The following is a 14,400-nucleotide window of genomic DNA, read 5'->3' as shown; positions in this document are numbered from 1 at the left end:
CTCAATTTTGCTGTGAACCTAAAACTGCTTTAATAAATAGTCTATTGGAAAATAAATAACCACAAGTGCACTGGCCCCATGATGCTGCCTGCTGCAGCTGACACCAGGAATGCACGGAAAAAGAATGGAGAGAGAGTGATTCCCATTCTCTGCACCCTTTCCGCTTGCCAGGCTTTAAAAGTAAAAGGCCAATGTCAGCAGCACAAAAATCTTAAAAATCACCCCTACCCTGGGGCACAGTTAGAAGTCTGTGTGAGTTCAGAGTTAATATCAGATTCTTCCTCAGGAGTTTAAAAAAGAAGAAGTCAGTTCTGAAAGATTTGTATTTCAGCCTCCAGATACCTCCGGCCATTTAATGTCATTCTTTCTAATCAAGATTCTCTCGTCCTGGCTGAGGATTAGTCTGGGGTCCCTGAAAAGGGTAAACCAAAGGCTTCCCTTCCAGGTCATAAAACAACCTTGCTAGAAATCACCAGTTGGAGCCTAATCCCCTATGAACGCCTGCTTCGGTGCAAAGCCCTTTGCAGGATGGAGGGGGGATTATGATTCTGAGAAGACTGTACATGTGCTTCAAGCTTGAGCAGACAGGCACATGAGCAAGGGGCTGCAGGCACTGACAGGTGCAGGCAGGCTGTGTACCATGGGTGCGGCTGAAGGCAGGCAGAGTTGGGAAGCAGCAACATACACACAATCCAGTCGGTCGGGGGGTTAAAGGATCACACTTATCTTTGCAGCTCCATCCAAATGATGAATCGATGGCAAGTAATAAACAATGCTGGGTTTGTCAGCAGAGGGGAACGACAGGAAAACAAGACACTAGTGCTGGTGTGGTTCTATATCTCTTTCATGTCCAGATTCAAGTCAGGAGGCAAGAATTTTCTATAAAAATACCGATTTTTTTTAAGGGCATTCTCTTCCACCCTACAAAATGCTTCTTTGATTTAAAGAGTAAATAACCAGAGGAAAGAGGATTTTGTCCTATCTAGGCATAATTTTCTAAAACCTTGAGCCTCAGCTTGAGCCAACTAAATATACAAGACTAAATTAAAGAAATGGACCCACTCAATGTACTGCATCACACTCTGGATATGCAGCAGCCACAAATCTACTCAGTAATGGGCTTATTAATAAGTGAGCTTTTCCACATGTCATTGCTGGCAGGATTCATAGGACCCAAGAGTGAAAGCAGGACCAGAGGAAAGTCTGTGCACGCCATGGTGCCATGGTTTCCAAACTGGACACAGGAACGAGACCAGGGGGAGAAGCTACATTTCAGACACAAAGTTGGAAGTGGTAATAATTTGTAATGGCTTCAGCTAACCATGCACAATGGGAAAAGGACAATTGTGTCATTTAGAACATGCTGGACCAGATATAATGTCTTATATGAATATGGACAGATTCTTTCCAGGTTATTATGCAAAGGGAGAGAGGGTGCGATCGCTCTAATTAAATGAAAGTACCGGCAACAGTTTTTAACTTCTGGAATATTTCAATTCTAATATGCTCCTTGAATTCTAATATGCTCCTTGAATTTACCCATAGGGGTGCTGAGGCCATAAGGAAGCACCTACTGTGCAATTTTTATTGAGAGGAAACACACACATATGTGTACATATCTCAGCAAGTACCCGGATACCCTGTGTTCTGCTACCCATGTAACCAGGAGATTCAGAAGGCAAGTGAGCAAGTGAATTTGATTTTGAATGCTCCCAGGGCAGCGCTGTTTGTGCCAGAATCCTACTGTTTCCTCATTTGCTCCGGAATAGCACCAGGGTTGGTGTTCATGGGTCAAGAGACAGCAGTCCAGCTCTCGTCAGTACAGTGTATAACCCATCAATTTCCTGATTTAGTAGGATGCTACGCGAGAGTGCCAAGATCCTCATCTCCCAATCCTTAGCCAACTTTCCTTATTCTGCCTTAAATGAAAGCCATTTCAAAAGAACAAGAAAACATCAGATTAGACATTCTAAATGCCTTCTGTGTACCAAGCAAATCGCAGACTGTCTGAGCTGGAAGGGATCTTGGACAGCTCCCGGCCCATCCACCCTGGAATGCAGAGAGGGTCGGTGACTTGCCCAAGGTCACATAGGAAATATGCAGCAGGGCCTAAGGCAGCATCCCTGGTCTGTGGACTCTTTGGCCAATTTATCAAGCACATTTGGCTGAAAACCTTTGAAAGGGTCTACTTTTTAATTATTATTAGTTTGGCTCCTATTCATTCAAGGTATTATTTCAAAACTCAAACATTTCAACATAATTGCAAATAGTACATGACTTGCCTTATCTGGACCTGTCACTGCTGATTCCTCAAGTGGGTTTCAAGAGAGGGGTGGAAGCCCCAATGAATATAGTATCAAATCCTCACTGAACTGCTTCAGGTAACAATAGATGCTTGATTTATCAGAAAGAGAAGTGGAAAAAACTGCTTGACCCACTCTTTAAAAAGCTGCAATGCTCCTTTATTCATAAACTCTTAGGTAACTTGATTCCTAAAATTTAATTTAATTTAATTTTTATTACACACGCACACACTGAATCTCTCTGTCTGGGAAGCTCAGAGGATCTGCTCCCCCTCAAACCACCTTCCATTGCAGGAAAAAAATAAAGATTGTTAAGACTGAAAACACATCTTCTACTAAATGCAGTGTGGTATCCTAGAACAAAATAAGGACATAGGTAGAAAAATCAGTGAAATTTGAATGAAGTGTGAAGTCCAGTTAACAGTAATATACCTTTACCATAAATCCCTGACATGGTGACTCGCAGCACTGCAGTTTACAAAGAACGGCTCTCCATGGAGAAATGCTGGTTAAGGGCAGTCTGTGCCTAGTAGAAAAGCTGGGGCCTCTTCTGGCTCTCAGTTAACAGGCTTTTCGCTCTTAATTTTGTGGAAATGTGTCAACAGTTCTCCAGGTGTTCTTTTAAACTGTCCCTGAAAGTACACGAGGAGTGCCATGGCCTCAGGAACTAAGTTCCGCCTCCTCCGTTTTAAATTCCACCCACCAAAGAAAAGGCTGTCCTCTTTTTCCCCTGGGGTTAATGTAACACAAAGCAGCCATCACTTTGCCCGTTGCTTCTGAAGGGTCCAAAGGGGTCCATGCCAGGCAGGTTATGTATCCCGCCACGGCTAGAAGAGGGGTGACCCTGGGGCAAGAGCTCATTTTGCCAATGTAGCCACTTCTGTTGGGAAAATGATAGTAAAGAGACAGAGCCACTCAGGTCACACAGGCTCCTGCGCCACAGGCTCCCACACTTCAAGGACAGCTCTGCTCCTATCAACCTCTCCCTAGCTGGCAAGGGTTTATTCTCAGGCTTCAAAAACTATGACATGGAGAGTTTAGGTTTTACTCTGGAAGCAGCAAGAGTAAATAAACGAGCTAAAGGCTGGTGCTGCTCTGAGTCACAGTTTAACAGCACCATGGTGTTGAGGGAGGTTCAGAGAGAAGATCTGGAGCAGGATCAATGAAATGGTGGTGGGGGAGGGCGGGGGTGGCAGGCCGGGAGCACTGCAGGTAAACTGAAACTCACAGCCAAGCAGCTTGACCCTTATGGCATGGCTGAGTCTGGGGTGCAAATGGAAGGGACACTCTGCGTTTTCAATGCCCAAGGTAACTGACAGTCTTTCCAAAGCCTATCACCTTATCACCTTGTGACCTTTAAGTTACCCAAGTCTTTTTAAATTGCCACTAAAATTGAATCCACATTTATAAATGATCATTTACATCAAGTATCTTTAGTGCATAAATTTATCATCTGGGAACTCCAGACCTTTTAAGGTCAAGGCTAATGGACTACTTCTTTATAAATACATGGAATGCTAAACAAAGGGAAAAGATTGATAGAGGGGGAAGAGGAATTGTTGCATGGAAACTCACAACGAGCTTTGCCCACTGCACCCTGGAACAGTATAAACCGATCGGCCTTTTTCCAGAAGCTGCAAAGAAGTTTCAGAAAGCCTCAAGGGCTTCCTTCAAAGGGGTTGATGGGCTGGGAAGCAAATGAGGGAAGCCAACATCAGGTGCACAGCCAGGGAGATGGCTCAAGACTCACCTGGACACAGGTCACTGAACGGCACTCAGGAGGAAGTAGCCATGGGCCTCTGCTGCCTAGGAGTTTCCCAGGAGCCAGCAGGCCCTCAGCTGGAGTTCAAAAGACCTGTGCTGGTGGGGAGCCAGGGGGGTGGGGGGGGGCGCGTGTTTTACAGAACAGTCCAACCCCCTGAGAAGCATTTCTCTGGAGAAGCAGAGCATGTGTCATTGTCCCTTTTCCCCCCAAACTCTTCACTTCTTGTACACAAACGAGGTGGGGGAAGGGGAAAGGGGGAAAAATGCCTGCAAAGGATCCATGAATCCACCCTGGACCCAACACTATCCATCATACTCCAGCTGGTTTTCAGTAGCCCTGGGCTGTGAGATCAGTGAGCACACACACTCCTTTAAAAAGCATGATTAAATCCCTGGAAGCTTGTTGTCATGAGGTTATATTTCTCAATTAACAGATGGCAGAGAGGACAAATACTCTCAGGGGCTGGGGAATTTATTTTTGACATTCAGGCAGGAGTCTCATTTCCAAAAAGGTTAGGGACCGCTTATTTGGTCCAGTGGCCCGATTTTCCAAGTGGAGAATAAGAGGTCCTGAGAGGGCAAATGACTTGCTTCAGGATACACAGCCTGTTCCAAAAACAGCGGCGTCAAGCCAGGGCACTGTGGATCACACAGACGGCCTCCTCGGGCCACTTAAGAGCTAACAAACTTTCTTTCAGGGAAAAAAACACCCACAGAATGGCAGCAGCAAAGGCCACCTAATGATGCCAAGCAGAGATTTTATCTCTTTTATTGCTCATAAGAATCCACAGCCCTTTTCACACATCGTAACCATACATTTGCTCAAGTATTTGACACTATCGCCTACACTAGCCTTTAAGCCTCACGAAGGGTCATGTCTGTTTGTGCAAAACTACGTTCCCAATGCCTGACAGCTATTTGCTCTGTAAGCTATACATTCCTGTTTTAAAGTTAAAAAAAAAAAAAAAAAAAAGGCCCAGAAAGGCCAAGTGATTCGCCTAAGGACACACAGCACGGAGTTACTGAAAAAGCTGTGCCACTCTGTCCATACTCTGCCCCAGACTCCTCTCCAAACCACAGCACTACCTTGACGGCCTCCGCGTGGGTCACCCGGGCCAGGGATTTGTCGTTGACTCGCAGAATCTGGTCCCCGACCCGCAGTCCTTCCTTCTCAGCTAGAGAGCCTGGTTCCACCAGAGACACGTAGATGCCCACGCCGTGCTCCGAGCCCCCACGGATGCTGAAGCCCAAGCCCTCGTGGGCCTTGGCACGCCGCAAACTCACCAGGCGCACCTCCCCGGGCCCCGCGCCGTCGGGGCCGCCCCAGGCGGGCTGCCTGTAGGGGGTGGTGGCGGGCAGGTAGAGGCCCTCGGCTGTGTATTGGTCGAAGAGCAGCTGGTCGGAGCGCGGGATGACCAGACGAAGCATGGGCAGCAGGCGCCGCTTGACCGGGCTGTCCAGCAGCACGCGCAGGGTGCGCACCAGGTCGAAGACGTTGCGGCGCGCGTGGTAAGCGTTCAGGCAATGCGTGAACTGCTCCCGCTCCGCCTCGCTCAGCAGCGCTGTCAGCGCCTGGTGCAGCTGGCGCACGTTGGCAGAGAGCAGTCGCAGCCCCGAGCCCCCGCCGCCGCCCGCCCCGGCCGCCGACCCCAGCGAGCCGGTGGAGGACGAGCTCACCGACAGGCCGTCCAGCGGCGCGTTCATCTCCACGCCAAAGCCCGGCCGGGCTCTGCGCGCGCGCGGTGTGGGGGGTGCCGCTGTCCTCGCGGGTACTGGCGCGACAGCTGGATCTCCGGCAGCACGGAGACGACGGCTGGAGCCTGGGTTTGTGGAGCACAGGTACAGTGGCTGGATCCCAGGAAGTCGCGGAGACCGCTGCTAGAGTCCCGGAGGCGCGAAGACGGCGGGGGTCGCGAACCTGGAATCCAGGGGACGCGGAGACGTCGGCGAGTTCCTGAAAGACACAAGAGTTGGCTGCTGGAGCCCAGAGGTGGCGGAGACTGCGGCTGGAGTCCGGGGGGCGCGGAGTGAGCAGCTACATTCCGGAGGGCACGGAGACGACGGGTGGCTGGAGACCGGAGGCGCCGCAAAGCTGACCTGACCGCCCCGTCACACCATGCCCGGGGCTCCCCCAGCCGGGCCGCCCGTTCCTCTAGGGCTGGGGGACCCCAAAGTCAGAAGTTGGGACGGAGGGCGCTCTAGTCCCAGAGCAGTCCGGCGAGTCGCAGTCGGTGAAGCCGCGCGGGCGTCCGGCAAGGGGTGCGGGGCATGCCCGGGGCAGCCCCGGGATGCAGCCGCCCGGGGAACCTCCGCGCCCCTGCGCCGCGCGGCCGCGAGCCTGGACTTTGCGAACTGTTGAGCCGCCCGGGCCGAGTCTTCCAGCGAGTTCCGACGCCGTCGCGTTGCCAGCCCGGCCCGGGCCCCGCCCCCTCGCCCCTCCTCCTGCCCGCCCCCTCCCCCCGGGCTCCTCAGGAAATGACGTCCCGCCCGGTGCGCCTGGCCGTTGCCTGGAGACGGGGTGAAACAGTCCAGCCCCAGGGAAGAAAGGGGTGAACGCGGGGGTAGGGATGGAAGGAGCTCCCGCGTCCCCTACCCCACCTGCAGAGCCGGGAGCGGGGCTCAGAAACAGCGCTTTTCGGCTTTCGCAGCGAGTGCCGGCCCCAGGATCGCTTTGGAGCAATTAGCCAGCTAGCTAATTCACAATTCGGGGGTGAAATCGTCAAGTTTTTTGTTTGTTTGATTTTTGCTTCCAAAATACTGGGCACTTCAGTCTCAGTTTTCTTCCTTACAGTGTGTGGCGCTCCCCTCCTGAACGCGCCCTGACATGACAAGTTCAAGGGTTTACGTGGACGGTCGTTGGCCACCTACTGTGTGCAAGAGACGAATACAAGCAGAGACTGCTGTCTGCCGGAGCCAACTCCGTGGCAGGGATGGATCAGACTGGACCCCTTCCCAGTCTCCATTGCGAGGGAAAAGCCACTTTCAGAAATATTATATAAAGTGTACACCCCACGCTCGCACACACACATACTAATGAGCGCATATAAAACTGGTGAAATCTGAGTAAGGTGGGTGGATTGTATCAATGTCAATGTCCTGGTTGCCATCGTGTCAGCATGGGGGGAAATTGGGTGAAGGGCCCATGGGCTGTCTGTGTATTATTTCTTACAACTGCATTTGGATCTACAATCTCAAAATAGAAATTAAAAATATACATATTTGAAGTGGCTTGAAGAAAAACTCTTCTATGCTCTCCCATCCCTAGGCAAAATGGGAAGATACACTCAGGTGTGCCCTGGAGTCTATCATCATCACCCACCCAATCCCCCAAATAAGATCTAAGTAAAAGCCCTGTGCTTTTATTCTGAGGGGGAGCTTCATAGTGCTACACACACACACACACACACCCCCCTACCTCACACACATCCCTTCCAACCTGAGCTGCCTCTCCTAAGCTACTCTCCTATGTATTTTTCCTAAATCTCTTCCAGGATTTCCATTGCAGAGCCAGCTGACTTCTATCCAGTGTAGGGCAAGATGGAGGATTACCTGGAGGATTTGGTTTGTGGTGGACCCAGAAGGATAGATCATTCATTTATTCATTCGTTTATTTATTTATTTATTTGGTTGCTCTTCATTCCACGTTTTTGAATCATCTGCTCTGTGCTGGGTCATGTGCTAGGTGCTGGAGACCCAGGGGAGAAAGATAAAATAAATAGAGTTAAAAACCAGTGTGATAAGTGTTGTGATGGCCGAGGGAGCCAGGTTTAGGAGAGGAGAATATGGTAAGGACTTTACTGCAGAAGCGACACCTGAATGAAGAACCTGTAAGGAGAACGCACTTTCTCCTCTAGACAGTGGGGAAGAGTGGAAAGGTTTTCAACACCAATGACTTAATGCATTGAGGCTAGGAATGGAAGCTGTATTTTCCCTGAAGATTTTCAATTCTTTACTTCCCTAAAGTAGACCTAGGTTAAATTAATGCCCAATAAACATATTTAACAGCATGTCTGAGGAAGATTTTTTTAAAATAGCCAATTAGGCTATCTTTGGACATCTGTCTTACAGCTGTAAGTTTAGTAGTTAATAGTGTGTATCCTCATTCCTCCTTTGTAACTGACGTTGAAGCCTTTCATGCAACTAGACCAAGGTGTTTAAGAAAAAAAATCAATCTTCTCCACCCCAGAAATGTATCAATGACTTACCTCAAAATGTCACCAAGCAAGGCTTAATTGTATGCAGTTCAGGTTTCCTGCTAACGTATCTCATGCTCAGCTTTCACTTAGTTTGTGTTTCAATTACAATTACTGTGATTGGCTTGATAAATGCATCCCAGGAGCTAAGCTCCCCAGTCCCAACATTTTATTTCTGTGCAAAGGATGTTTTCGAGGAGGTGTTTTGCTTTAGGCAGCAGAAACCAGGCTGCATGCAGTTGTAGTAGGAAAAGAAACACTTTTTCTGCAAACGTCAGAGACCATCTGAGATGCTGTGCTATTGTTTAATTTCATAGAGGATGATTTGGGAGGGCAGATGATAGAAAAAGAAATCGTTGGAGCTTCTTCCATCCATCTTGCATAACCACCTTCGAATCAGTTTGCACTGTGTCCCCTCAGGCAAGAGGCAGTGTATGACTGTGCTCAAACCTCCAGAATCCTATTTCATGTACGAAGATGTTTGTCATTCAGAAATGAGCTCCTTGAAATGCTTCGGCTTCTGAGGGCTGCACTGCAAGACCTGGGAGAAAAACCTGAGTACACAACTTGGCCTTGGTTGCATACTGCCCTCTTCAGAGGGAAAATATTATTCTCCCAGGCATGCAGCAGGCTTCCGTTTGCTTTCTTCACCAAAGCCACTTTTAATTGTTCATTAATGCTCCCCAGCTCTGGCCAGTGAATGCCCTTCCCTTAGGAATGTTCCTGGAAACTTGAACACACTGGAGCAGTTGAAAAGACAGAAGGAAGAAGAGTAAATTGTGTTGGGCATTTTTCTTTTTTCTTTTTTTTTTTTTTCTAGGCGGCCTCATTCTGTCACCCAGGCTGGAGTGCAGGGCATGATCATGGTTCAACTGCAGCCTCCACCACCAGGCACAGGATCCTCCCACCTCAGCCTCCTGGTTAGCTGGCACTGCCATGCCTGGCTAATTTTTTGCATTTTTCATTGAGACAGGATTTCACCATGTTGCCCAGCTGGTCTTGAACTCCTGGGGTTAAGCAATCCATCTGCCTCGGCCTCCCAGAGTACTAGAATTACAGATGTGAGTCACCACGGCAGGCCTGTGGTTTAGTTCCTATGTGTTGGTTTTAACCAAGAAGTTGAGCTGCACTCTGGATACCAGGCAGAAAACCATTATTCCAGTCTCAGAGCTTCCCTTTAACTAGTTGTGTGACCCCCCAGCAAGTGGCTTCACCTTTCATCTGTAAAATAAGGCTCCCAAACATCCTGCCTCCCCAGAAGACAACTGCAACCTGTATGTTTCATGCTCTGTGCAGCAAATGAAAACATGTTGCAACTCATAGAGTAACACTGAGTTGTTAGTTATTTTCCCTCTTTGTTACGGCAATCTTAAAATGCCTTTTGCTATTAAATATTTCGTTGTCATTGGAAGTGTGTTTCCTTTTATCCACTGGAATGTACCTTTAAAAGCAATGGAGATGAATTTGAGATGCCTTTGCTATGGGACATACAGAAAAATAAAGCTAATGTTTATTGAGTGTCAAACTGTTTTAAACACTTGTATTTTAACTCATGCTATCCTCCCACTACTCTGTAAGGGAGATACCATCATCGTCACCACCATCATCATGATGCTCCTGGTGAAACAGACAGGACATTGAGACATAGGGAAGTAACCATACCCAAGTTTACAAAAGTAGTGAATGGAAGCGTTGGGATTTGAACCCAAACAGTCTGGCCACAGAGCTCCTACTTTGAACCCCTATGCGGTGCGATCCCCCTAATGTTTGGCTCAGAAATGCTAAACTGTCTCAGTATCTCTGCTGGGGCTGGCATGAGGACCACATTTTCCCATGGATGGGAATGATACGAGGGTCACTTTTTCTCTAGAAAATTTGGTTGGGAATATCAAAGGTTAAAAACAAGCCACATGCAAACGATTCCTGTTTCATAAGGTGACATTTTGTGGTGGAAGGAATGAACAGGGGTTTAGTCAAGAAGGTGTCATTGGGAGAGATGGAAAGGATCTGGGGACCTCCCAGGGTTCTCAGCCTGATTGCAGGAGGAAGAAGAGGCTCAAGGTTATCTAATGCTGGCTGTCATGAGGAAACTTTCCCAGCTCTGGGATCCCTGGAGAAAGTATGTTAGCAACTGGAGTTATCACTTACGCTCCAGGACCACAACCTTCCTCTTCCCTGCAATGTCAGTGGGAATGATATCAGCAACGAAAAGAGAAGCAGTTGCCTCTACGAGTAGTAGATAATGCAGACAATATTGATGGAAGTGCAGGGAGATAAAAGAGAGGCGAGAAAAAGAGAAAGCACAAAAATATCAGGAAAAGAGGAGAGATACTGGTATTTATCTTGGCCTACGTGTAATCTCCTGAGTCTGTCTCATCATTATGGAGAATTGTATTATGTTTGTGCAAGAAAGGGAGTTAGAGCACAGAGCTGGTCTCCAGGTTCAAATCCCATCTCTGTTATTCACAACCTTTGTGACCTTGGGCAAATCACAGAGGGCTTTTTTGTACCTGAGTTCCCTTACCTCTAAAACAAGGACAGTGGTGCTGTCATCAGTGTTATTGCAAAAATTGATTGTGCTCTTATATGGAAAGTGTTTTTCAATATGCCTTGCACATACCAGGTGCTCCTACAATGCTTGACACATTTCTCAAAGCTCTTACCACACAGGAGCACCTCAAGGGCGAGGCCACGGCTCCTTTATCTCTCTGTGTCCACTGTTCAGCCTAAGGATGAGCACACAGTACATCCTAAGTAACTATTTGCTGAATGGTTCCTTAGACGCCTCCCTCTCCCACTCTTGCATTACGTATGGGACACTTAGGGGCCAGAGAAGATTGCTGTCTTGCCCATAGCCCTGCCAGTAGCCAGTGGTGCCTGTCCCAGGCTTTTTCCTCAAGGAAAATGTGTTAAGTGATTCCTGAGGGCTAAGCACTTTACAGACATTGTTTCTCTTAATCCCCAGAATCCTGTGAAGAGAATACTATTATTACCTCCACTGTACAGATGAGGAAACTGAGTGTCCAAGCTATGAGTTTGTTTCTCCAAAGTCTGTGCTCTCACTGCATCTTATAGTAAGACAGGTGGAATTGGTGCCAATTTCTCTTATACAGCTTTGGGGAAAATAGCAGACTATTATGATAGCAAAAATAAATTGCAGGGAGCTGGAAATTTTGTGGGCTGGAAAGAGGCAGAGTAGTGGAAGCGACCTTATCAGGCATGCTGTGCTGTAATCCGATTGCTACGAAGTCTGTTAAGAGCATCTTAAATCAGGGGATTAGGTATTGGTTACACTGGGACACTCACTCCAACACCAGCTCTGTTCTGATTAGAGAAGCCCCTAGCAAAATCATCCTTGCCATGTACACATCAGCATGGTTCGCTGGGGCATCCATTCATGCATTCACTCCATTCATTTATTCAGTTGGCACTTAGGTCCCTCTGCTCTGCCAGACTACACTCTGGGGATTCAGCAGGAGCAAGACTGCCATGGTCCCTGCCCTCCTGGAGCTGACAGTCAGGAGCTGTCTCATTGTGTGTGTCAAATGTGATGATGGATGGCTGGATGCAATCGTTGTGAGGTGTGAGGTGAGGGTCCCAGGCAAGGCTTCCCAGCTGGCATCCTCTTTTCTGAGCCTCAGCCTGCAACCCATTTCAGCATCAGAGCACCATGGTCAGTACTGCAGAGGGACTTGTTTAAATAATCCCTGCTTACTAACCTTGGAGGAATCACATCATCTCCCTGAGCCTCAGTTTTTTCGTCTATTTAAAAAAAAAAAAAAAAAAAAAAAAAAAAAAAAAAAAAAAAAAAAAAAAAAAAAGCTTGGCCAGGTGTGGTGGCTCATCCCTGTAATCCCAGCACTTTGGGAGGCCAAGACTGGTAGATCACCTGAGATTGGGAGTTCAAGACCAGCCTGACCAACATAGAGAAACCCCATCTCTACTAAAAATACAAAAATTAACCAGGTATAGTGGTATGTGCCTGTAATCCCAGCTACTCAACAGGCTGAGGCAGGAGAACCACTTGAACCAGGGAGTCGGAGGTTGCAGTGAGCCGAGATCACACCACTGCACTCCAGCCTGGTGACAGAGTGAGACTACTCCATCTCCCCTCCCAAAAAAAGAGCTTAAAGGGGGTGGCTGAAAGGGTAATGAAGAGAACACATGTAAAGTACATTGCACAGTGGCTGGGAACTGCGCAATGGAAACATGGAAACGGTGGAAACATGGAACAACGGGCAGCTCTGGGCTGGTTATAAGAAGTACAATACTTTGAGCAAATCGCTCCTTTGCTTTGCCTATCTGTATAGCTCCCATCAAATATTTTTTAAATAGTGAGATGTCTCACTTTCCATGGAATTGCCTCATTTTCTCACTGATCCTTCAGGAAGGTTTTTGCTTTGTTTTGTTTTTAACTTTAGTCTTCAGGGCAGTGTGAAAATGTAACTGGCCAGATGTGGTGGCTCACACCTGTAATCCCAGCACTTTGGGAGGCCAAGGCGGGCGGATCACCTGAGATCAAGAGTTCAAGACCAGCCTGACCAACATGGAGAAACCCCATCTCTACTAAAAATACAAAATTAGCCAGGTATAGTGGCATGTGCCTGTAATCCCAGCTACTCAGGAGGCTGAGGCAGGAGAATCACTGAACCAGGGCTCAGACCCTCCGTATAGTGTTGGTCAAGCTCCTTCTCTCCAACCTCAGTCTTCCCATTTGTACAATGAGGGGATTGGAGGTGGTGGTCTGCAGGCCTCTCTTGCTCTAAGGATTATGTTTTTGTTTATAACAGAGGAGGAGGTAGGGGAAAGGAGGAAGAGGAGGACAGGGGTAGGGGGGTATGAAACGTTTTCTGGGAGTTCTGGGCTGATACAAATTGAGACTTCTGTCCCTGGCTCCAAAGCTGACTGATGACTCTTCCTTTGACTGGTTTGTGGCTCTTAATGTCTCTTTGTCTCTGGGTTTCAAATAGCAGCTAATGGTCCTAGCTGCCTTTCAGCCAGTTTTGTGAGTTTTGCTTTTGACTTTGACCATCTTCAAAGACACTTGACAGACATTGTTATTACATTTACAGGGCCCGGCGTGCCCAACTACTTGGCAAATTGTGTCAAAGAACCTATAACTGTTACAGAAGAATGCTTTCTGTCTGCATTCTTCTTTATTCTTTGGAAATATGATATTCTCATTGACCTTCTCTGAAGGTCACAGTAAATGATGTTTCAACATCCTAAAATTATATTCTTTTTTTTCAAAGCCAGGTGGAACCTTAAAAATCTATTCAACTTTTTCATTCAATAAACAGTTTATCAAGTGCCTACTATGTGCCAGGTACTGTGTGTGGGCTGAAAGAGCTGAACTCTAGTCATTGTTCTCATGGCTCTCATTCAATTGGTAGTAACATATAAAGAATACTGGCTGTGTGCTGTAATATAGTATATTAGTAACTGATTGTTGTGTAACAAATTGTTACTCACTTGACTGCCTAAACAATATGCATTTATTACATCACAGTTTCCATGAGTTAGGAGTCAGGGCATGGGTTAGTCGGTTCCTCTGTTCCTCTGCTCAGGATCTCACAGGGCTGCAATCAAGGTGTTGGCAGGGCTCTGTTCTCATTTGAAATCTTCATTTGGAGAGCTTCTACTTCCAAGCTCATGCAGTCGATGGCAGAGTCCATCTCTCTGACAGTGTGACTGAGGGCCCACCTTTTTCCTGGCTGTTGGCTGGAAGCCACTCTCTATTCTGAGAAGTTACTAACAATTTTTAGCAATGTGGTCCATAAATGTTAGTTGACTTCTTGAAAGCCACAAGGGGTCTCTGTCTCTAGGCTGCTAAGATAATGCCTTATGCAACATACTGTAATCATGGGAACAACATCCCATCGTCTTTGCCACATAAAGTAACCTAAGCAAGGGAGGGCCATCCCATCACATTTACCATACTCTATGGGTTAGAAGCCTGCCTGCCTACATGGAAGTGGAGGAGAATATACATGGCTGTGACTCACTGGGAGATTGGGGGGGTCCCCTTATGGTGTGTCTATCACACCAGAAATGTCCAAGTATAACAAGTGCCCAGAGGAAGAAGCAACAGATTCTTCCAGATGAGGTCAAAAAGACTTTCTGAAAGAGGGAACACTTGA

At 47.5% G+C, this 14,400-nt stretch overlaps 2 protein-coding genes across 9 annotated transcripts in view; one reads left to right on the top strand and one right to left on the bottom strand.

Moving 5' to 3' along the window:
• WHRN (whirlin) overlaps positions 1–6,471 on the bottom strand; it is a 103,506-nt gene extending 97,035 nt beyond the window's left edge. For 2 of the 4 annotated variants that reach the window (XM_050760989.1, XM_050760991.1), the window contains exon 1: positions 5,154–6,465. In XM_050760989.1, coding sequence (XP_050616946.1) covers positions 5,154–5,771 — 618 coding nt within the window. In that variant the 5' untranslated portion in view covers positions 5,772–6,465. Of the gene's footprint in view, positions 1–5,153 lie in introns of all 4 variants that reach the window. The other 2 variants (XM_050760988.1, XM_050760990.1) reach the window with 2 other exon arrangements.
• The window catches only part of ATP6V1G1 (ATPase H+ transporting V1 subunit G1), a 307,353-nt gene that overhangs the window by 209,253 nt on the left and 83,700 nt on the right, over positions 1–14,400 (top strand). The window lies entirely within an intron of this gene.

Source organism: Macaca thibetana, chromosome 15, assembly GCF_024542745.1.
Source record: "Macaca thibetana thibetana isolate TM-01 chromosome 15, ASM2454274v1, whole genome shotgun sequence".
In the NCBI taxonomy this organism is placed as follows: domain Eukaryota; kingdom Metazoa; phylum Chordata; class Mammalia; order Primates; family Cercopithecidae; genus Macaca; species Macaca thibetana.
Note: the sequence above shows the minus strand (reverse complement) of the source record. Positions and strands in the feature narration are given on the sequence as shown.